At 40.8% G+C, this 23436-nt stretch overlaps 2 protein-coding genes across 2 annotated transcripts; both read right to left on the reverse strand.

Moving 5' to 3' along the window:
* Positions 1-1021: 1021 nt before the first annotated feature.
* ccdc15 (coiled-coil domain containing 15) lies at positions 1022-7629 on the reverse strand. Its single transcript, XM_070843765.1, has 10 exons — positions 7353-7629; positions 6522-6671; positions 6148-6231; positions 5144-5260; positions 4893-5033; positions 4013-4132; positions 3815-3918; positions 3310-3504; positions 2559-2707; positions 1022-2442 (listed from the first exon to the last, which is right to left on the reverse strand). Exons 1-10 carry the CDS (start codon positions 7521-7523, stop codon positions 2393-2395), a joined length of 1281 nt encoding a protein of 426 aa, XP_070699866.1. The 5' UTR covers positions 7524-7629; the 3' UTR covers positions 1022-2392.
* Positions 7630-9009: 1380 nt separating this feature from the next.
* On the reverse strand, positions 9010-17166 carry psmg1 (proteasome (prosome, macropain) assembly chaperone 1). The gene is made up of 7 exons (XM_070843718.1): positions 16977-17166; positions 14660-14763; positions 13624-13769; positions 11547-11609; positions 10536-10734; positions 9588-9718; positions 9010-9182 (listed from the first exon to the last, which is right to left on the reverse strand). Exons 1-7 carry the CDS (start codon positions 17093-17095, stop codon positions 9105-9107), a joined length of 840 nt encoding a protein of 279 aa, XP_070699819.1. The 5' UTR covers positions 17096-17166; the 3' UTR covers positions 9010-9104.
* Between the last annotated feature and the right edge of the window lie 6270 nt (positions 17167-23436).

The following is a 23436-nucleotide window of genomic DNA, read 5'->3' on the forward strand; positions in this document are numbered from 1 at the left end:
AGTACATTTACTCTGGTACAACTGTGAGATATTTGCATTTTACTTTATTCATCCTATTCAGCTTTATACTTCTACTCCACTATATTTCAGAGGATATTGTGTACTTTTGACTATATAACTAACTAATAGATTATGTTTTGTTATAGATTAAGCTATGCTGCAATTCACAAAGTAGCTTTTAACTTAGCTCCACCTTCTTACATAGTGATGCATCAGTAATTATCATCCATCTGTTCATCAAAGAGCTATACCTGCTTATGCTCGAGGGTCTCAGGAGGCTGCAGCTAATAATTAATATCCAATAATATAATGTATAATGTATATAAAGTGTTCCCAATGCTTGATATTAAGGACAAGCTGTGTTTATAATATAGTAAATACCTTTGTAGTATATTCTGAAGCTAATTCTTCCCTTGACCAAAATTTTAAATTCAGGACTTTTACCTGCAACATAGTATTTCTACACTGCTGGTTTCTATTGCTGGTTTTACTTGAGTAAAAGATCAGAGGAACATCCTAATTAAAGCATTAATATTAAGGTGGATTTTATTTTTTACGTTTGGTGAATTTAATCTATAACTCTGCATTATACTTTAAAAACTAAGAAATATAAAGTAGCACAAAATGGAAATACTCAAGTCACTTACCCTCAAAGTGCATTTACTAACTTTCCACCACTGTTTTTTTATCACCAAGGTGAATTTATCAGACTTCAATGTCAACGTAAAAGCTTTTTGGAAGAATTGATCACTATAGTTACTTCCATGTGACATGAACGCTGGTGACGCTGCTCATAATTCAGGCACAAGCAACCTGTGACAAGGTGCTGCAAGTCGATGTGGCTTCACTTAAAGCCATCTGAGAAAACAAAGACAATTCATTATAACGTAACATTTGATATTTTTACACCAACAGGTCCTAATGTGACCACATCTTTTCTGCTCCTGCTAAGAATGAATTGCAAGTAACTTTCAATTACAAAGACAAAAGAATTGGGTTTATTTTTTTAACACAGCCCTGAAGAACGCTGACATGTCACACAGCAGATTAAAAAAAAATCTCACACAACAAACAGCAAATTAATCCTACGAAGCACATTCTCAAGTACGGACTTCCCTGATGCTTCACTAATTACATGTAGAAAGTATGCTAACATACAAATTCCTTCATTATCAATAAATTAACTACAAGTAAATTCCTGATAGGTTCTATACAATTCTAAATATATTTCATAAACAACATTTAGACTGAGTGGGTGTCTCAGAGCCACATGCTGCCAATCTGACGGTTTCATCAACAGAAGAAATGAAAACACTCGGACTATAAAGGCAAAGCAATAACAAATTAAAATAAAACACAATTAACTATTTTAATCAAACACTCTCACGCCAGTAGCAGCGTTTAAAGCTACAGATTTGAGATTCTGCAACAACCAGACAACAATATGAGATAATGGCGAAGCTTCTTTCCAATTGATGAGCTGTTATCGATCACACGTCGCTGAGCGTATCAGTGTATTTATTAATCACCACACTCTCTGATCTATATTCATTTTCAGCCAGGCCTTTGGTTCTCTGCATTGCTGCACCTCACGTCTACCACGTTGCATTTGCTGCTGTACTCAGACACAATCATGCTGTCAATGATGTTAGATGTTCAGTGTGTAGGATTTCAGGGGAATATAATAGTCATGATTATGTTTTCAGTAGTGTCTGATCAGCTGAAACTAAGAATCAGAGGGTTTTTGTCGTTTTAGAATTAGCCATTTATATCTAATCTAGGGAGCAGCTCATCATGGAGCCCGCCATGTTGGTAAAAGTAGCACCGAATGGACAAATGGGGCCTTTCGCGTTTTTACATTAAAGCGGCAGCTGGAATGGAACGAAGAAGATGATGAAAGAAGAAGAAAACAATCTTGTGTCGAGAGACGTTTTGGGAAATTGAGTATCATGCTCATCATTAACACAAGAAAAAGTAAAAGAGAACGAATCCTCGTTGACCACTGGAGGTTCTCCTGTACGACTCAAATAACTTTCAGGTATTTAGAGACAAACCAAAGTATTACTACGTGCAATTTTGACCTGATAGTGGCGCTAGAGGCAAAGTCAGGGGAAACTCATTAGGATTCATCATCTAGGAACCATCAACGTCTCCAGGGTTCACCAAAGTCATCTGGATTCATCTTGCTGAAAACATAACTGCTACATACAAAAATGTCACGGCAACCCATCTGATGCTTGTTGAGATATTGCAGCCCGGACGGACAGATAAAATCCTCAGACTCTGGGTTTGAGAACTTGCACTGTATTTCTGTGTTGGACTGTTCTTTTAAACAGACAGCGAGGAGTCCGTTTCTAGCAGGCAGGTTTCCACTGCAGTTCACCAGCTTCCTTTAGCGTAAATCCAAACTCAACATTGTTGAATGTAACGCCTTGGTGTACGCTGTGGGAGAGACAAATGCTGCTGTCAACATTGTTTTTAATGTTTTCATGTGTTGCTCCACTGGGGTGTGAGTGTGTGTAGAAAGTGAGGCAGGTGGCAGTGTGTGCAGCCAGTACCTCTGGGATTGTTGTGGAAGATGCAGTTGTTAGCGCAGGTGTCGGGGTGGGAGTCCCAGAAAGAGGAGGCGCAGCAGCAGAGAGGAGGGAGTTCCATCTTCTCCTGAGACACCCGCTCCTTCATCTGAGCTCTCAGAGCGTCGATGAACCTGCAGAGAGTCACCGTCAGCCTGTTTATCAGGATGGCTCCACAAAGCCTCTTACACTTTTTATAGGGTGCACACAAGTAGTTCAGATCCTGAAGAGGGAAACACCAGACTACAGGAGCCGTTTAGCTCAAGTTGGGTGAACTTTGATGAAGTGGTCACTGCACACACGAGCATTAACCAACTCTGCTCCTCCAGACCACAGAAGGAGCTTCATAAGCCACGTTTTTCTGTGGATTTATTGCATTTTCCCCCCAACGAACAACAACTTCTGGTACTTGATAAAAGCTTCTTGTGGTTTCTCTGTTTGATCGATTTGAGCCGCCGTAAATGACACAAACCAGAGGTATTTTCACAGGTTGTGATAATGCTTCCAATGTAGAAAATCACTTCCTGCCCTCCATCAGCAGTATCGGTGTGGGATCATATGCAAACAAGCTATGTGGCATAAATATAGTTTATACATTTTCTATACAGATCAGGTGATGCTTTCAGTTCACGGTTAGAACATGGATTTAGTAGGAGTACTAGTTGTGACTTTCTGCTAAAATACCATCATATCTCATTCCCCTTTCAGCTGTGGCAAATAAATCTCCTTTAATTACCTTGAAGCTTCTTTCCCTTTCTCCTTCTTTCTCCTCCTCTGAAGCTCCTCGGCTCTCTCCTCCTCCTCAAGCTTCAGTCGCTCCAGGATCAGCAGCTCTCTCTCCTCCAGCTTCTGTCTGGCCTCGGCGAGCTGCCGAGCTCTCTCCAGCTTCCTCTCTTCCTCCAGACGAACCTGTTCTTTCTCCGTTTTGATCCTTTCAGTGAAGACAGGGGCGTTTGAAAAGAAAATAAATGAGACGGAAGAATCACATGTAATTTGCATTCATTACCAGTGTTTTAGTTGGTCGGTATGATGTACTCAGAAGCACTGAGCTAGAGTTTGGCAAAATAATGAAATCTATTGAAGTTTTGATATGTTTTCTACAGTTGTAAGTTTTAAATCACGGCCCATCAGCTATCTTTCAAAGCTACAGAGGTAGATTGTTTAGAAGAGATTTCACATCAGAAGCACATTCACACCAAGAAGAGGAAGTGATGGAGGCGAAAACACTGTGGTCTCGTCACCTTGCTGTCCTCTTCAGGTGTTTCCTGTGCTGTTTGTTCTCTTTCACTTGCTCTCGCTCAGTGTTCATGCACAGACGGCGGTGCATCAGGAATTGAGACTGCCGCTGCAGAAAGAGAGAGAGACGTGTTCTCTGTAACATTTGGTCTGATGAGGTTCGAACAAGCAGCCAAAGGTTCATGCATGCACCTGGTGTCTACCTGTCTTTTCAGCTCCTCCTCGTCAGTCAGAGGCCACAGGACCTGTGGGACACTGAGGCTGGACTTCAAACCAAGATCAGGTTGTGATTTAGCAGAATCCCACAAAACATGTCCACTCCCCTGAAACATAGAACAGAACAGAGTCAGTGCGCCAAGATGTCAACAGCACTAATTTAAATCGATAGGAAAAAGTAGATGTTTTTAATATCTCAACAAAAAGTCTGATGATATTCTTTTTTTATTTCTTATCTTTTATTGTCAATAAATCTCATAAAAGAACAAATTTAGCTAATGAGCACTGTGTGTACACAACTATTACAAACACACCAGTGAGCCACAATGTTGCAGCGGGTGGTGTGTTTCTTTGTTACCAACATGAACACAGACACTGTGGTTTATTTTGAGTCAATACAAAATACAGCACCCTGCTGCTGTAAACGCTCACCAGCACATCTGACTCGTGTTGAGAATAGTCCCCAACAAACTATTTCCTCCTGTTTGAGGGTTTTACTCAAAGATACAGTAACCAGCTGTTTTAGAAAACGACTGAGCCTTTATTCTAATTGAAAACTCTTGATTCTAATGCTACAGTTGCGGTTTATGGACGGTAAAGTCTGCCTTCAAATTGGCTAAATGCATACGGGGACTGATGGCCTGACAGTTCAGGGTGCCTGGACCAAAACATTGCATCTCTAGTATATTTACTGCACGTAAAAGGACAGTGTGCAGGGGTGTTTTCTTCTCTTGCCTGTGGTCTGATGGGACTGAAGTTAATTATTTAGTCATTATAAATGTGCTAAATAAAGTTTTTTTTAAAAACTTGAAAGCAGAAAGTCGCAGCCTGAACGGCACCACTGCTGCACCAAACGTATTCATGCACCTTCTGCTGAACGAGGGGACATTCGTGTTGACTGCTGATAAAGTGATCATATCCCTCTTCCTCCTCTTCCTCGTCCTGAACATCCTCCTCCTCCTCCTCTTCCACATCCTGCTCCGCTCTCAGCATGTGAGATTCAGCTCTCTGTTAATGCAGAGGAAATATTTTTACAAAAGTGGACGTTCAAGAGCAAACACAGTTATAGGAACTATGTGTTTTTAAAAGAGGAACAAGTGTGAGACACAGGTGCTCACATGTCTGCTTGGAGAGATGTTCCATTCGCCTCCGGGAAGATCTGACGTCATTTCCCCATGTGGGATCATCCGACAGGCGGCCAGTCTGAGTCTCACCTGCCTCATGCCTTTAACAGACTGGAAAATATATAATAATAAATAAACCTGTCACAATTAATCACTGTCACATTATTTTATCACTCACACATGGAAACGATGCAGTCATTCTGACTGCCAAAAACAGCACACTGCAGTTTCACAATACCTCCTGGAGAAAACGGGACCACAGAAGACTGACTGTATTTACTGTCTGGGCAGGCTTTGATCCCCCACAGCAATAAATCAGCCAATATCATGTTAAAATTCCCACTTACAATAATCAAACATTACTACAAGTGTCTCTTAAATTTGCTTGTTTAAGTTCTGTGACCAAGATCTGTAATGAGCATAACATTTTACAGTTGAATCACTCAACAGCCCTCTCTGGTGGAGTAACTATCACACTGAGACAGTATTTACCTGCCATTTCTCCCTGCTTACATCCAGCTGTGGGTATTAATCTGCCCGTGGCTCCTAAACCCTTTTCCAAAGTCAAATTCTAGCACTTTTCAAGCATTTTTGAGGTGCATTTTCAAGCTTTTCCAGCACCTTACAGCTGTGGTCAATCAAATACACCTTAAATCAATCACACTTATTTCACTTCTTTATCTAAAAAGCAAATGATTCAGTCAGATTACATTCTCATATTTATGTCATTAGAATTTCAAGTAGTTTCAAGCACTTTATAAGCAAAATCCAAGCACCACATTAAAATTCAAGCGTTTTCAAGGATTTCCAGCCCCTGCATGAATGTTGAGCTCTATTACAAATAATGTGTGGGGAATTAGTTGCAATTGAAATGAATGAAGGAAATACAAGTATTGAGCTGATTAAACAAAGTATGTGTGCAGTACAGTTTTCTGGAAGATACACAGATCAGACCAGTGAATAAAACATTATTATTTGATAATATAATACCCGCTCACCTCGTTCGAGCTCCTCTCCATCAGGCTCCATTGTGCAGCACCTCCGGCAGACATTTGTTTTGGGATTCTCCTCAATGGTTTCGTCTGAACATTAACACACAGTTTTATATGGAGAGGTCAATTAGGCAGGTACATCGGCTACATGGCCAACCAGATGGCTCAGCTGCACTTCATCTATGTAGTCTGAATGTAAACATCTATGAGCATTTTTTACCATTTATTTCACTGTACAGACTAAATCTTTAATCAGTTAATTGGAAAAAAATCAAACTGACAGATAGTCAACAATGAAAATACTCAAATGTGTGTGGAAACCATCATTTTAATCATGTCAGCGCTGTCTCCACTGTCAGTCAAAGTAATGTTATCTTTACCGCCGAGTCAGTCTGAGGCTGCGGTCTCCTCCTGCAGACTTGAGCTTGCCGTGCCACACGATGGCGTACTTCATCCTGGAATCGTCGGAGGCTCTCTTCACTCTCCCTCCTCTTTTCCGCCTGGATCTCCTCAGTTAGCGAAGCCAGAGTCTAAACAAAGACATGAGAAGGCTGTTTGGACGACTTCAGAAAAAACTAGGTCTCTAAATTCATTCAATGTAACAAGTATCTTCAGCATTTTCAAATTTTGAAATTTAGATCCCAAATCAAACCTTACAATAACTGAATCTATTACAGTTTTGAGGACCTTGTACTTTACTTGAATATTTCAGTTTCTTCCTGATTCTTTACAAGATAAGATTTTACATAGAAACAATGATGAGCATTAAAAATGAAACGAATTAAGTACCAACAGTGTATAAAGTAGGTAAATCTACCACCACTGTGACTTAAAATAGCGCTCACGCATTAAGGCATCAGTAATAATATTCTTTTAATTTATTATCTCTTAATGTAACAGTATGAGGAGCCATTTTCCATTAATTATTTCCTTTTATAGTGTATTAACAATGTCTTAGTGTCATTATCACAGTTTGTGGCAAAGAAAGGGGTTACTACAGTAGTTTTATACATTTTCATAAAAGAAAATATGCATACTTCATGGGAGGACAAAAGTTTGATTTTGCAATTATTATCTTTACACATGCAGCAGACTGTTGTCTCAGACAAAGAGGAGGACAAGCTCATGTAAACAACATACAAATATCGATCATTTAAAGGGCATCAGAGTAAAAGCTAATGCCAATTAGCCAATTTAAATGCCAAACTCACACACGGGTGCTCCAGGAAGTCTTGCCCGCCCTCCTCCACCCAGGCTCCCACCGCCACCACCGCCTGGTTCCTCTCGGCCAGCACCTTGATGCCTCTGGACTCAGCTTTTCTCCGACTGGCTGAAGTTTTTCCTCCGCCTGCTTTTGAAGGTAAAACCCGGCTGGTACTCATTGTTATGGTTAGCTTCGTTAGCCTGTGCTGCTAGCTAGCTAGCTAGCTAAGATATCTTCTCGTCATACATTCACGTCAAGTAACACCAGATTTATTTATACTATATTAAAAAACTAATATTTTCTGCTATTTTACCGAGAAAATAAAGACTATAGTAGCTCAAATAACTAAAAAACAGACTGTAACGTTCGTCCGTGAACAGTAAACAGCAACAGGTTTGTTTGAGTTTCGCTCACTTGGTTGAGTTTCCGGTTTCTCCAAACAGCTCACTGGCGCATTACCGCCCCCACATGGACAGGAGGCGGAACTGTGCACACGGATTACACCTGAGGAGAAAGATTGGGAAATAAACTACCTCCTCCATCCATAAATAATACATTAAAAAAAAATGCTGGGTGTTATTATATATGGTTATTAATTATCATACACCAGCTCCACTCTTAAGCAGCAGTGACTTCAAAGAGTGGAGTTCAGACCTTTACAGTCTGGCCAACATTCATATGAATCTATTTATTCATGATATTTTGTAGTTTATGTCCAGTCTTCAGTTTGGTTGGTTCAAGTTTGCACTGGATTTATAAATATTGTGACTGGTGAATACTTTTTATTGTTATTATTATTATTTAGCAACATAGCTTGTATATCATCCACATATTTTGCACAGGTTTAGACTTTTTGATTGATTCATTTATCTCTATCTTATGTGTGTGTATATATATATATATATATAAATATTTCTCGTGTTTCTACTCTTGTTGTTTCACTTTGTGTGCTTATTTTTATACTTTATTTTTATTATTGTTTCAGTCTGGAACAGGCACTCAGAACATTTCACTGCACATTATACTATGTATAACTGTATGTGACAAATAAAGGTCTTCAGTCATTGGCAATGCAAACCTGTAATAAATACTCATAAAGGAAATAAGTCCTGTTACTCTTTTGCTATCTTTGATGTTTTTTTAATTGTGTTGTGTGCACTGGTGTTGCACCCATGTACCTGTCCGTTTTTAAAGTGAATTGTCGAATAAGTAAACTAAAAAAAGACCCCTTAGAGTCAGCTGAATGGGTTGACATAAATTGTCACACTCTCTCAGGCCCTGACCCGTTTCTGCACACTCTTCAAAGTCACATTGCATTGTTTCAGCGTTACTTACTGTCCTACTCCGGAGTCATTGTTGCCACAGCACAAATCACTGCATGCACAACTGACTGGAGAGCAGTCGGAGCAGGAGCAGGAACATGAACAACACTAAAATATAAAGCCTGTATGCTGACTAAAAAAATGCTTCTTTATATTCTATATCTTTCTAGAGGTGTGTATCTTGCAGGCATACAGTATTTACCCCTAAATATGTATTTGATCCATGAATAAATCACAAACTAGAAGAGCAAAGTGCTAAAAATGCCAATTATAGTTCTCTCTTTGGAATCTAACGGGACCCTTTACACATGCATCCATACAACAGTCAAAACCAATCAAGGCTTTTCTTTAATCAAGTTTTTTATTAAAAAATGACAATATTTTACCACAGGAAAATAGAATCAAACTCCTCTGCACTGTGTGCAACATGGCTGTTTTCAGATGTAAAGGTTACTCTGAATGTTGGTGGTTCTGACAAACTTGCGGAGGACGTCGGTGCTCGGAGACGGGTCCAACTGAGGAGAGAAGAGGAGGAGAGTAAAATGTTGAGAATGAGGAAGAAGTTGGCCATTTATGTCCATCCTTTATTGACTTCAGATAGATATATGGATTAGAGATACACAGATCGATACAAAACGCTGAGAGTGTGGTGGAAACCTGTAATGGCTTATATGAGAAAAACAAAATCAGCAAAGCACTTTAAAAGCTCAGGTTCAAAACTGCACCCGTAAAATAAGTGTACAGTTAAAAAATACAAAGAAGCAAAGAGCAAAGTTACAGTACGAACAACAGATTCATCAGAGATCATTATTGATCCAAAGCAAATGATTTTGATAGCAATATACAACACATATACAACAACTTTAAATGTCTCTCTCTCTTTCTAAAACCCCTCAGATAGAAAAACTAAAGCAGCTCACCTTTATGGATTTGCCGAGCTTGGTTAGTGCAGGCTTGTAGGTCTCCATGGTGACAGAGTCGGGGCAGATGACATCACTGTAACACTGGTAAACAACAGTGGCGATGCGGTGGACCTCGCAGTGGCTCAGCACTGATGAAACAGCACAAACAAGAAGAACACAAGGTTATCAACGAGACAGTCGGGACTTTCAGTGTCTTTAAGTGGACTCGCACCAAAATGACCAAATCAGGATGCAAGTCTATGAGCTCAGCGGGTGGAGAGGAGCCTAATGGAGCCACATTTCATTCAGCTGGCAGATGCTTTTGTCCAGAGTGAATTTGGGGATCGGTGTCTCGCTCAAGGACACTTTAACGGGAAAAGTAGAGAACCTGCGAAAGTTGGATTTATAGTTAACATGAAGGGTTAACAGGAGTCGGTCAAAACCACGACATACACTCTTTCATTTACACGCAATTGCAATGTTTTGGTTAATAAATTCATGGTGAACACTGAGAAAACAGATTTTTATGTTATGGCATTTAATTCATATAAAAACAAGATAAGTTTGTGATAATGCTTTGAACAAACTTGTGACAGTGCTCAGTACAAATGAACGTTTAATACTTAATGGACCACTTTACATTTAACATTTAGAGAGGGGCACCTAACTGCTCAAATGATTAACATAAAGACATTAGCTAGAATCAGAAGCACTCTGATTTACCACGGTGCATTTGACCCCTTAACGCCTCTTTATACACTTGAAAGAAACGTCGACCTCGAGCACAGAGTGTGTCGAGGGTGCTAGACAACTGATTTTAGTTTTAGTGGGTTTAATGAGAATGCTTCCCATCTTATCTGCCTAAACATACGAAGCAATGCAAAGGAAACCTTTATAGTTTTTGTCTCAGAGGACAAGAGAGAAGCCTCACCAGGTAAAGTGAGTTTGAGACACCGGAATTTGTACCTGCAGCTGGAAGTCCAGTAACTATGTTGGGTTGCTCCAGGGGCCGGCAGACCGGCTGACCACTGAAAGCACCGGTGTGGAGGGAGCGCAGGAAGGGAGCGGAGCTGCCGCACAGATAGTCGGCTGTCTTGTACTCGGCCACGGAGCTATCTGACAGCACGGTCACATTCAGCTCTCTGTGCTGCAGACACTCAAAAACCTACAAGAGACAAAGAAACACACAGTGAGTCACCTTTAACAAGCTGATCACTGTGGAAAATAACTGCATGTTTCACCAGTGTGACCCTAGTGGGATCTTAGTCTGAAGATCATTTCAGATGGTGTGTTTGCACTCAATTCATAAAAGATAGTGAGCATAAAAAAACCTTGCTTATGCAGGTTCTAAGAGGGACATTTGTAACCTACACACCTGAGATCTAAAAATCTCAAACTAGCACCTGTCTTTTAACCGGTGTTTTCCCCTTATGTAATACTGTACATGTCTTATATAATGTTAGAATTATATAGATTGCACCGAATTACAATTAGTGGGTCATCATGTGCAAAAAAGGCTCCATCAACAGATTCTCCAAAACCTGGGGCCCATTAATAAGCCGTGTGAATAGTCTGTCCTACATGGGCCTAAATACACACCTGCACTTTTGTGTGATTTGTTTGTGTGGATGTTGTTGGTTTTGTTCTTTGTTTGTTTCCAGTGTTCCTTATTATCCTGCACATATTTCTTCAGATGATAATGTCTTGTCTTAGAAATAAAGATAAAGGCCGAGAAAACATTCCCCACACCATAACCTGGCACCAGCAGCCTGAGCCTCTGACACAAGGCAGGATGGACGTGGTTTATACCAAATTCTGCCCCTTTTGCTTCATAAATGTAAGAAATGAAACCTGTTTGTGCTTGTGAATCTGCTACCTGTTTTGCAGGCTGAGGAGGGGCTGCTGCCCTACATTTCTCTACATAATGACATCATTTAATCACAGTGACGTCCAGACGCTTTTTCTGTGTCAACGCACCTTTTCTGTCCACTGAAAAAGCTGGTCCTCTGCAATGTAGCATGTCACTTGGCATATCAAAACCTTCAGGGAAAGAAAAGCAAGAAACATTTATGTAACATTAGTGGATTAAAGACATATTTATGCATCTCAAACATATAAGTGTGACTCAAAGACAGGAGGGACTGACAATAGTGAGATGAGTAAGAGCGACACAAACAAGTGGGACTTTCTTTCAAATGAGGTGTTGTACTTTGGTGCAAAGTGGGTCTGGCTGCATTGATGACTGACGTCCAAGACCTACATCTGAAAAAGTCACTCTGCTGTCGAGTCTAAAGACTTGTGGGAAATGCCACATGGTTTCAGCACAGGTCATGTATCCGCCTGGTCACTTGTTTGACGGTGATCTCTGTTGTATGTCACACCTTCCCAGTTTCCTGTCTACCTTTACTGTTTCTTTCTAATAAAGGCAAAAATTGCCCAAAAATATTCTTGTAAATAGACGATATTCATTAAACACTCTCCAACCAGTGTCTCATCTTGTGAGGAAGACACACATCACACCACAGCTGCTACCCATTCCTGACAAATGATTCATTTGCTATATAAAAACATCAGAAAACAACATCAAAACAAGTCTAGATCACAAGGTGACATCTTCAGATATCTTATTTTGTCTGACCAACAGTCCTGAACCAATTTCCTGTTTCCTGTGATGACAAAGACAAGCAGTGAATGCTTACTTTTGAGAACCTGAGATCGAATGCTAGTAACTTTAAATCACTAATTTATTATCAAAATAGAAGCAGATTAAGTTTCTTTTGACTGACTAATCATTGCAGCTCTATACCACTTTTATTCAAACCCCAACATCCCCCTCGGGGCCCAGTCGGGGACCTCTGCTGTACGTAACTCCCCTCTTTCTCCACAACCTCATTTTCAGTCACCTCTCGACTGTCCGCTGTCAATACAGACAAAAATGCTTGAAAAATACTTGATAGACACACTTTGCCAACTAAAAATGCTTTTAAATCACCATTTAAATGAAATTTGTGCTAACAGGAACTCCAGTAAATCAGTTCTGTATAAATGCAGAGGTGATTGTTATAGTATCTGTTTCCCACAGCTGCTTTCCACCGTACGAGCAGCCGTGTGATAAATCTGAAGCTCCCTCTGCAGCGTGGTGCTATCACACACGACCATTCACCATGCTTATCTTGATTAAAATCATGTGTAAACGACACCAGGCTGATAGAAAACAACCACACACCAGGCTGGTCGGTTATAACTCCGTATTCTGACAGTTTATGCAAGAGACGGCGGATTACCGGAGCGCATTAATCCTGTGTGTCATGGCCTACTTTCCAACTTTTGCAGCCGAAGTGGGCTTTCATGTTTTATTCTTGAAATGCATTAAGCGTTGTTGTGTGAGATCAATTACGATACGACGGGAGCAGTTACAACGTGAGATACAGTAGAACTGAGTCCAAAATAGCCTTAGTTTCATGAGGTCATTTAAAGAGTGACTCACAGGTTAATTTTTTTTTTAACATTTATACTTAACCTTGTCTGAAAATGACAATTTTAAAGGGAATTGCAGGATTTAATAGGTTTTACATGATATAAAGGGCGGCTGTTTTTCGCAAAGCTCCTAAAAACGCTCTTTTTTTCAACAACACGTCAGATGACGTAATGTAAGGGAGTCGTTGTCCTCAGCTCTGTGGTAGTACATAGGTACAACCTGTTGTTGTTAAATGCTTCTTGAAGTGGGAGGGTGTGTTCGTATAATATTATTGTTTCTATGAATAATTTCTAATGTCATTGGAAGCCTCGGCATTCTTTATATTTCCTTTAATTTGTCACCCGTTTGTAGTTTGACAGTGAAATGGACACAGCCATTATTATGACGTGCTTTTAATACATAAGAGTAAACACTTCAAACAGCCCTTGAGGAAAATTAAATAGAAGCTCAGGATGCAAAGTCATTCAGCAGAATGATTACTGAGTTGAACCCTCAGTTGTTTTCTGTGGCATTAATCAAACAGCAGACATATTTTGAAGTGCTGCTGCCAGCTCTTTGGCTCAGTGTGTCACTCACTGATGGGTCGTCCTTTTGTCTGTAGAAAACACAAGCCGGCTCCTCGTCGGTTTGCCCGGTTACAGCCCGGCTCCTCTCGTTCCACAGCGATGCATGACCCACGGCGCCCCAGTTTGGAGCCGTGAGAACGTACACCGACAGGAACCCTGTGAGGACAGATCCACTATGAGGTGCATATAGTGTAATGTCGAATACATACACAGTATTAGGGCTGCGTATAACAATTATATTAATTATCGGCTAATCTACAGACTATTTTCTAGATTCATCGATTCATTATTTGGTCTGTAAAATGTCAGAAAATTGTGAAAAATGTTGATCAGTGTTTCTCAAAGCCAAAGATAATTTCCTCAAATGTCTTGGATTGTCCTTCGCCCAAAGATATTCAGCTTTTTAGAGGAGAAACAAAAAAAGAAACAGAAAATATTCACATAGTTGGCAGTTAATTTACTGCACACACACACAATTATCGATTACTCTATCAACAGAAGATGAACAAGCAACTATTTCGATAATCAATTAATCACAAAGATGTACAGAAGCAAGAGGAGTGTGATGTCAGGATGTCAGCTCTCTTTACAGTACTACAGTGTGTCCTCCTAAAACCTGGTGGTACTGCGTTTGAACGATGGATTCCTTCTCCAAAACGTTCAATGCATTTTTAAATCATGCAGAAAATAAGGTCTGTGGTTCACATCAGCTCAAATATCATTTTCATTTTCTTCTACAATTTAATTACATCCTTCACCAACTCAATCACAGATGTTAAAGTTGCTTTATTCGTATTAAAATATCTAAAGTTTAAGGTTTATTTTCTCTTCACTAAGTTTATATCTTTAAAAGCTTTTATGAAAATAACCTTGGTAATCTGTGTTACTGCAGAGCTAACATCGCTGGACGATTATGTTCCACTTTCCTCTCAGAGATGATTAAAATTTCATTGATCTGAAATAATATTGGGCTGGTGTGCTGTTAGAGAAACTCATCACAGGTAACGTAGCTTTTAGGAGGGTTGTAACTGCTGAGAGCCACTTACGGGAAGCGTTGTGTCCCACAGCGAGGATGAAGTCTGAACACTGCAGCTTGTTTCCGGACTTCAGTGACTCGGAGACTTCAGGGCTCCAGTGCAGATGAACCTCCCTGGTGAACAGTGAAGGAGGGACACTACATCACTAAACATTACAAGACTTAGATTGATTTTGGGACTTCTTTTTGCCACCGACAAGCTCAGATTGTTATTCTAAGTGTCTGACAACAGTTCGAAGGTTCGAAGCCACCAAATTCCATTGACAAAAACAGTAATTTTACACTGGGGCTGCTGGTGTACTGTTGTCTCAATCGGTTAGATTGTTTGTGTGATTGTTTGACTTTGGTGTCACACAATCACACAATAGCAGGTTTGAATAGCACTATAAAAAAGTAGTTTCTGGTTAAACAAAAATGACTATTTCTGTAGTGATTGTCTCCATAATGTTGTCAGACACTTAGAGTGACAATCTGAGCTTGTCAGTGGCAAAAACAAGCACTTTTAGTGGTCGTACTTTGATCTGGCGCAGTTGTCCCTGAGGATCACATTACAGCCATTACAGTCTGTTTGATGCTCGTTCTCAGCTGCTGGCTGAGGCGAACCACTGGACCAATTCCAAAACGTTTTTTACCTACCAGTCATTTTAAACCCAAAAGATGTAAAAATAGACTCCAGGTTTAGAAATGCTGGAGTTATCCCTTAAGGCACCTGCCTCCTAGTGACCTGTATCTTTTGCAAGAGACACCAAAACAAATGGTGTGCAGGTCATCTGCCATCTTGTTTGCTTGTGAGACTGTTGTTGTGTATATATTGAGCCCAGTGTGGGGAGTTTGCAGTCTCTGATCATTGAAACTTTGGTAATAATTCTGTCAATTTATCTTTATGTGCGCTCCAACGTGTTTCTCTACCAGGCAGTGCCTGATAGTGAGAGGAAGCTCTGGATTATGGCTGTGTAAAATTGGATCAGTAGACCCTGACTCTGAGTTTTTGGAGTTGTCTCAGGAAGTACAGTCTCTGTTAGGCTTTTTGCATTACATGGTTGACATTGAGGTCCCATTCTAGGCTATTGCTGATGTGTACTAAGGACCTTGAAGGAGTGCTGCTGATCATTTCAGTAGTCTTTTTTTATGTTTCTGAACCTGCACCTTGAAATTTGAGGTAATTGTAAGTATTTTACTGGGTATTTTAATCTAATGCTACTTTGTATTTCTACTCCGTTATATGTCAGATGGAAATACTGAACTTAAGCTGCACTAAATCTATTTGACAGCTGCAGGATTAGAGCTGGAGTACCAGCCGCACAAAGTGGCCAAATGCCCTCTGGGTCCCATAAGGTCCAGGGTCACAGTCACTGTGTAGTAGCTTCTGCTGTGGAGAGTTAAACTCAGCTGTTTATCAGGTCCACCCAGCTAAAACTGAACAGTCTGATACTACAAACCTGCCATAAACAAACTGTTTTAACTGTGGCCCCCGAGAGCTCAGCACATGCAACTAGATGAAACATAATCAAATTATGACACCACTTTCTTCACTTTGACAACACGTGCAAACACCCACAACACAGCACATTAGAGAAACTCGCTGCAATCAAGCGATAACTGAGGTGTTTCCATCACTTAAAAGTGATGAATATATAGTTTACAGGCACGTGTTGTCAGATTTATGAGGACTTTCTTGTGTTTCCTTGAAATGCAGCGCGTCCAGCTCTCATGTCCACTGTAGTATGATCATTTTAGAGGTTAAAGTTTGTGTTGTTGTTGAACTATGTTGCATTATTCTGACAGCTGTTTCCACTATTTTCTATTTGATCTATTTCTATTTAATCCATCCTATTAATAATAATAATAACATAAACACCTGCATTAGTTTTATCCAGGTGATCCTGGCTAATAAACTGGACTCTGATTGTGTGACTTTGTGGCTAATTGTTGGCAAATTCTGCACAATAATAAAAACTAAAATAAATCTTTATATCTACGTAGAACTGTTTTGTAATGGGTTACACCAGCTTATGTAAATGAGTAAGTGATATTTTGTGTTAATATTAGTTAGTTTTACTCACTAAGGGGCGTGTTTAAGCATCAAAATCTCATGTGTCATGTTAGCTAGCTAACCTGGAGCCGCTGACACATTTACATCAGACTGCTACAAACAGAAATTAGACACAAGAGAATGAGGGTCACGTACAATTTTACGTCCTGAAACTACTTTAATTAATTGGATTTAACCGTCTAACGTGACTTTAAGACGTTAATCTTAATGTTTCCACGACATTTCCATGCTTTCTGATTTACTGTTCCCATGCTAGCTGGCCCACATTATTTACCTCTTTTCCTCCAGTTCTCTGCGGATTTGTTCGTCTTCTTCGTTTTCTTCGAGATCCTCCTCGTCTTCCTCCACTGCCCGAGAATACACCGACAAAACCTCGCCGAAAAACGTCGCCATGATCACCAAGTTTGGAGAGTAAACCGAAAGTTAGACCAGTGATTCAGATTCAGGCCCGCAGCCATGACACACGTCCGTCACTTCCGTTCGGAAGCAACACTTGTTTCAAAATAAAAGCCCCCAAACCTGAAAACCTTCAGAATAAAAACGTCACATCGAAGTAGGACTTTATTAGGGGCAGGGGGGGTTCATGTTTTATTATATGCTCAGTACATTATCAAAGGTCCTTGCCTCATATTATATTAAAGGATGTCTTAAAACAATAATCACTTGCCCATATGATGCAAATGTTCCCCCTGTCCAAATTGACCCTGAAGAGATTCACTACTGTCCTTGTTGCACTGAAGTTACAGTCTTTTTAGTATGAAATTCCCTTTTTGTGTTTCTAACCCAACACCAAACACCAACGTCTTTGCTCTAAAACATTTTGTCCCCAATGTCTTACAGGAAAGATTACACCAATCAATAATTGTTATCATTTTTATCTCAAATTATTATTTAAGATAGACTTGAAAATCTGTGAACCTATCCCATAAGCATCATTCTACTGTGACAAAAGAAAAAAATCCAACAAATCTGATCTGACTAAATATTTCAAATGTACAAAAATGCCCTCAATTGAGCAGCCCAAACACACAGAGCAGTGCAACACCATTCGCTCCCCACAATCCCTGAGGGAAGCTCAAAGCCCCAGGCTGCACACATGAGTACTGCCTGTCCAATGTATTTCTGCCTGAGCTGCTCACTTAAATCAATGAATGATTTAAGGCCGTGGCTCTCCAGTGGATTCACATGCTGAATGTGGATATACAATACATAGGGGCTTGAATATGACCTGACGATTAGTGCAGGGATGCTTGATGTGCTATTCTTGGCCCGTGTGCCAATCAAGGGGAGACTTGACTTACCACATGTCTCCACCAGCTTCTTTGTGGTAATACATAATTAACACAAGTGGAAGAAAGCAGGAAAATATAGCTGTTATAGGACGCTGGCAGATCATCTCCAGTTGTAGGAGCCAAGTCATGCTGGGGCAAACTGGCCTCAAGTTGACTGCAGAACATCCATCCTTTCCATTGTTTTGTGTAATTCATTTTCCTGTAAGCTGTGTCCCGGGAGAAGAGGAACAAACAGAAATGTGATGACATCAGCACGGCCATAAAAATGCTTCATTGTCACCAGAAAACGTCTAACGTTGGAAAGACAAATTGGATTGTGGAGCAAAGCCTGGAGTAGAATAGAGAGTAAGCTCTATTACCAGTGCAGAGCAATAATGTAGCAGGAAGCCATAAAGTAACAGCTGAAAGGTTCCCTGTCACAAAATGGAGCAACATGCTAGGAGGAAGCTTCAGGCTGCTGTTAATATAATTGATAGTAGAGGGAGGGAGAGAGGGAATAGAGGGAAGAAATGGGGGGATGTTCTGCAGCTTAACAAACACAAATAACCTCCAGGCTCACGACAGCAAGAGAGGAATGTCAACAACAGGACAAACAGGGAATGTCACCACATCATCCACCATTAAAAAAGGGAACAGGACGGGACAGAACAGTTGGGCATCGTCCAGAACGAGCCTGTCCGCCTTTTCCTTGGCCTCCTCCAATAGCAGCAGGCCCTGATGGTGACATTCGCCTGCTCCGTCTGTCTGTCTGTCTGTCCGTCCCACTGGCCAGACTGCCGTGGCGGTTGGCAGGGACATGCACAGACATTTTATTAGTGGTTCAATTATAAAAAGGCAGCCTCCTCTCCTCCTCCTCTGCCTCCACCTCCATCTCCTTCTCCTCCTCCACTCATACTATTTATCCAAGCACGCACGCTCTGTCTGTCTGCGGTCATGTGCACAAATTAAGTAATTCAAGGGCAAAAATCGAGAGCATGAATTATTCATTGGTGTGCACCAATTAGTTTTTTTGTTCTGTAGAAAAGGGATTTTTATACATAAATAGATCTTTTGACATGTTGAAATATACAAAGAGACAGAAGAACATTGGCATTGTATTCTTTTTATTCAAAGGAGAGATATTATGCTCATTTTCAGTTTCTTACTTTTATTTTGGAGTCCTATCTGAATGTTTTACATACTGTAAATTATTTTTCTCATACTAAGCGTGCTCTTACTGGTCAGCTCTCACAAGTTCAAAGTTCTCTAAAGAGGAGCCACATTAGCGACGCAACATGCTAATGCCAAATTCAACATACAGGCTGATTTGGGGAATGCAGGATGAGGCAGGCTGACGGCTAGATGGTTCATGACAGGCAGCAACACAAACCCGAGTCCAGGCTACGATGCAGGCTGTAGTGCAGGCTGACCGTGTCTTCTTGTGGGAGTCCCACAGGTCCTCTTGAAGATGGCCTGACAGCTCCCTTCGAAAGGCGCATGCTAAAGTGCTTGCCGAGGGCTGGAGGACTGCAAGCTGTGTGCAAGCTGGGATGCAGACTGGAGGCTGCCAAGACACAAAAGAGGGTGAAGTGAGCAGCTCCAGAGGGACAGAATGAGGAGGAGTATAGCATATCGCCGCAGTTAATGTGCCACCATCGGGGCAAATTCAGGGTCCCAGCTGAAGGAAAAATGAGGGCCTCAGTGTCATCTGGCTCCTCATAAAAAACGCTTTTGTCACTCCAAAGTCATGCAAAGAAAACGAAAGGCAAGCAGGGTTGAGGACTGAGTCCAAAGGAGGTGCGGGAGGGTAGCTTTTAGTCTGGGCTGCTGGGGGGAGGGTGAGCTTGGTTGGCTTCACAGGACTGGTCTGTGCCTGCTGGGTCCACATATGGTCAAATTGCTCTGGACGGATATAAGTGCAGGACACAGACACGGGAGGTCAGGTGAGGTTTATTGAAGGTCTGGCAGAGACAAAGAGGAGTGGAGAGGTAAGAGGGCTGTCAGAGGGCAGAGGGCAGAGGAGCGAGGGTCGGCAGGTAGGCAGGAAGATGAAGGATGATCCTGCGGCACAAAGGAAGACAGATAGTGACAGGCTAGGAAACCAGACGAGGAACACACAGCAGTAGAGGAATGAAGCGTGACTACCGCTGTAGCTAAGACAACGACCTGACAGCGAGTGGGAGAAGAGCCGGGGTAGAGATGCTGGAGAGGTGCTGAGCTGATGGAAGGCAGGTGAGCTGGATCCAGGTATGTGAGTGGCAGGATGGGAGCACACACACACACACACACACACACACACACACACACACACACACACACACAGAAGTAGAGGGAAAAACATACACACACAGAAACACAAGGGAAGATACATAAGACTGTGACAATTATGGGCACAAAAAGTGTAAGTATGGGTAAAGTAATCATGAAACAATAACAAAATTACCCTATAAATAATAAGAACCAGCTGTACAATATGTATTGATTTTAGTTTTATTCATTTATTTTCATTCATTTGCATAAAACAAGACTTTGTTACTATGAAAATAGCGTCTAGTTACTGCCGTTGAGCTACATGAACAGGAACTGTTATCATTATAGCAGAAGAAGCAGAAGAACAAAAGTGATGTGATGAATATTCTTTTTATTTCTATGGTCCAGAGAGGATCTACAGCCAAAGAGGACAAAGACACGTGTTCCTGACACAAGACAATTAATTACACCGGTGACCCCGACCTTTCCACCAATGCCACCGTTAGCCCAAATCTTTGCTAGCAAGAAATATCAATATCTGCAGAATTAGCATGAAATTTCAGATAAATCCTCTGAGAGACTTTTTAGGGAGGTGGAGTTTAAAAACTATTAACCCTGATGCACAGATGCATGAAAACTGATTGGTACAATAAGAAAATGCTACATGAGACCTTTGAGTGTTCATCATCACGACACCATTTATTTCCATATTTGTCGCCATCACTGAGGGACGGAGCCTTTCGCACACACTCATACCCTTGCACCCATCCATCAGACCACCCACTCACACTCACATTTACTTGTAGGGGTAATTTTTAAGAGTTTGCTCCGACCGAGCTGCATGTCTGTGGGTTGTGGGAGGAAAATGAAGAGCTTGGAGGAATCCCACGCAGACACACAGAGGACATGCAAACCCCACACAGAGAGGATCAGTTGCTTAGGAACAGAATTGTTCATCAACCGGGGGTGTGATCACTTCTGAGCAAGGTGTGGGATTAATCACATGAACTTGTGCGTAAATGCTAGCAGGGCTCTGATGATGCTCATAGTGCCTAAGGATGGGGTGAAAAGGTGAAATCCTGATGATGCACCATCCAGCAGCTGAAGAAAAGATCGATGTAACGACACCAGTGAGTCAACTGTGAAGAAGAGGATGTTTATAGACATATGAGCCTCTATTAGATATATATAAATGGGCCTACTGACTGACTTCAATGTTTTCCAGCTGGAGATTCACTCTTTAATGCTGAGTTTATGGAGCACAGTGAGTTTTACTAAACTCATCCTGACTGAGCCATCGCCAGCACGCTGTTGTAGTATGTTGGGCCAAAAAAGAAACTCCCAGGACGCACTGCAGTTTTCAGAACCAGACCTTTTCAGATGGCCTCCTTCCAGCAAGTTAGCAGCAGATAAATCACTCTTGTGTGTCATATGTCCTGTTTGTGGGGAAGTTTTCTCCTCTAATTATATAATGTGTCAATCAACTTTGTTTATTTTAATTCTAAAGGGCTCTCTAAACAAACTTGCATCAATCAATACCCCAATACTGCCAAAATCCTCTGATTATGAACTGTAAATCTAATCTTTTGTTGTAGAGCTGTTGAAGTTATTGTACCACTATGATTTTTAAACATTTTTCAGGATGATACTGATAATTTTGGTAATAATGACAGCAGTTAGAGAGGTTTGTGCAGCGGTTCAACTCTAACCACCTCATGTTGAACGTGAAGGATTCATAAAGATACTGCACTCAGCTGGAGGGTCCATGTTGTGAGTCTCCGCTCTAGACTTAAACAGCACATCTATTTTTACGTAGACTTAGGGTCTATGCAGTTGAGGAGAAGTTCATGTTAATATTTCACCATGTAATATTAGAGAGTATTATAGGATGTGGCATTACAGCTCGTCTGGTACAGACTGCTATGAAAATGATGGGGGGTTTAAAGTAAGCAATTTATGAGCAGTCAATTATCGGAAAGGCTCAGGAAATAATGTCTGATCCAACTCATGTTTTCCATCCACAGTTCCAGCTCTCACCTTCCTTTAAAAGATTCAGGGCTCCCCAGAGCAGGCTGAAGCGTTACATACGTTCAGTCCTGCCCATGTGCATTAAGCCTCTTAACACTGACATGTAATGTAGATGTTGGTCATGAGTGTAATGTGTAATATGTTGCCACTGTCAGTATGTGTTTATGTGTTGCCCTTTATATGCACAGAAAGCCTGTTTTGTATGTGTATGGAAGCCATGTTAATGGTTTCTGTTTTATATGCAGTATGCATGATCTCATGTGGAACAAAATTCCTGTTGGGGATATCAAAGTGTATCTTATCTTATAACAGACAGAAAAATGTAGGCATAATTATGGTTGTGAGCATTGACAAACCTCATTCTGATCACTGGGGGTGGTGCAACTCTGCCCAAAAGCTCTTTTTAGATTGAATTAATGATTGAAATAGTCAGTAATGGTTTGTAGGAAACCACAAAAAGACAAGCAATCGCACAAAGAGTCTGACCTTGTTTGCTTATAAAGAGAGTAGCAATATGAATAATAATGTGAAGAAATGAATATATAGAGAGTAGCAATCTTATAAGACATATAAGGAATGTCTTATTCTTGAATTTTATATTAATGTTATATGTTTATGTCATAACTGTGCACCATTTCCCCACAGCTGAAGTTTTGTTTGATGTGATTCATGACATTTTGTGATGAAGAAAGTAACATTTAGTTTAAGACTTCAACAAGACAAGTCTGACAGCTGCTGAGACTCCTGGATTATGGAGTGTACGGCACCATCTAGGTCAGATTTGAAACAAGCCAATCGTATTACATGAGCTCTCCTTGCCACCCTAGTGATATTATTTATGTGATTTCATAAATAAGTTAGCCAGAATGTTTGTTTATGTATATGGTTATAGGGTTAGAAATTGGAATATCTATCCATCCATCCATCCATCCATCCGCACATCCATCAATTTTTTTGCCCCTTAGTCAGGGTTATGATGGCAGCAGGCTAATCGACATCCTCCAGAACACCCAAACTACCCAGCAACGTTTTCCAGCTCCTCCTGTGAGGTCCTGAGGCGTTACCGAGCCAGATGAGATATATATTCTCTGCAGCGTGTTCTGCCCCGGCGTCTCCTCACACTTTCACCTGCCACGAAAACCTCCAAAGAAAGAAAGGAAAGTAATGTTGTTGTTGATGTTGCTC

The sequence above is a fragment of the Pempheris klunzingeri genome, chromosome 14 (genome assembly GCF_042242105.1).
Source record: "Pempheris klunzingeri isolate RE-2024b chromosome 14, fPemKlu1.hap1, whole genome shotgun sequence".
In the NCBI taxonomy this organism is placed as follows: domain Eukaryota; kingdom Metazoa; phylum Chordata; class Actinopteri; order Acropomatiformes; family Pempheridae; genus Pempheris; species Pempheris klunzingeri.

What these genes read in the sequence shown, in the direction of transcription:
- ccdc15 (XM_070843765.1), bottom strand. Translation starts at nt 7,523, where the DNA reads ATGAGTACCAGCCGGGTTTTACCTTCAAAAGCAGGCGGAGGAAAAACT. An exon ending in AGGAGGAGCTGAAAAGACAG is followed by an intron (nt 3,919 to 4,012) that starts GTAGACACCAGG and finishes CTCTTTCTGCAG; the next exon opens with CGGCAGTCTCAATTCCTGAT. An exon ending in CTTCCACAACAATCCCAGAG is followed by an intron (nt 2,443 to 2,558) that starts GTACTGGCTGCA and finishes TCTCTCCCACAG; the next exon opens with CGTACACCAAGGCGTTACAT.
- psmg1 (XM_070843718.1), bottom strand. Translation starts at nt 17,095, where the DNA reads ATGGCGACGTTTTTCGGCGAGGTTTTGTCGGTGTATTCTCGGGCAGTG. An exon ending in AGAGAACTGGAGGAAAAGAG is followed by an intron (nt 14,764 to 16,976) that starts GTAAATAATGTG and finishes ACTGTTCACCAG; the next exon opens with GGAGGTTCATCTGCACTGGA. An exon ending in GACAAAAGGACGACCCATCA is followed by an intron (nt 11,610 to 13,623) that starts GTGAGTGACACA and finishes CTTTCCCTGAAG; the next exon opens with GTTTTGATATGCCAAGTGAC.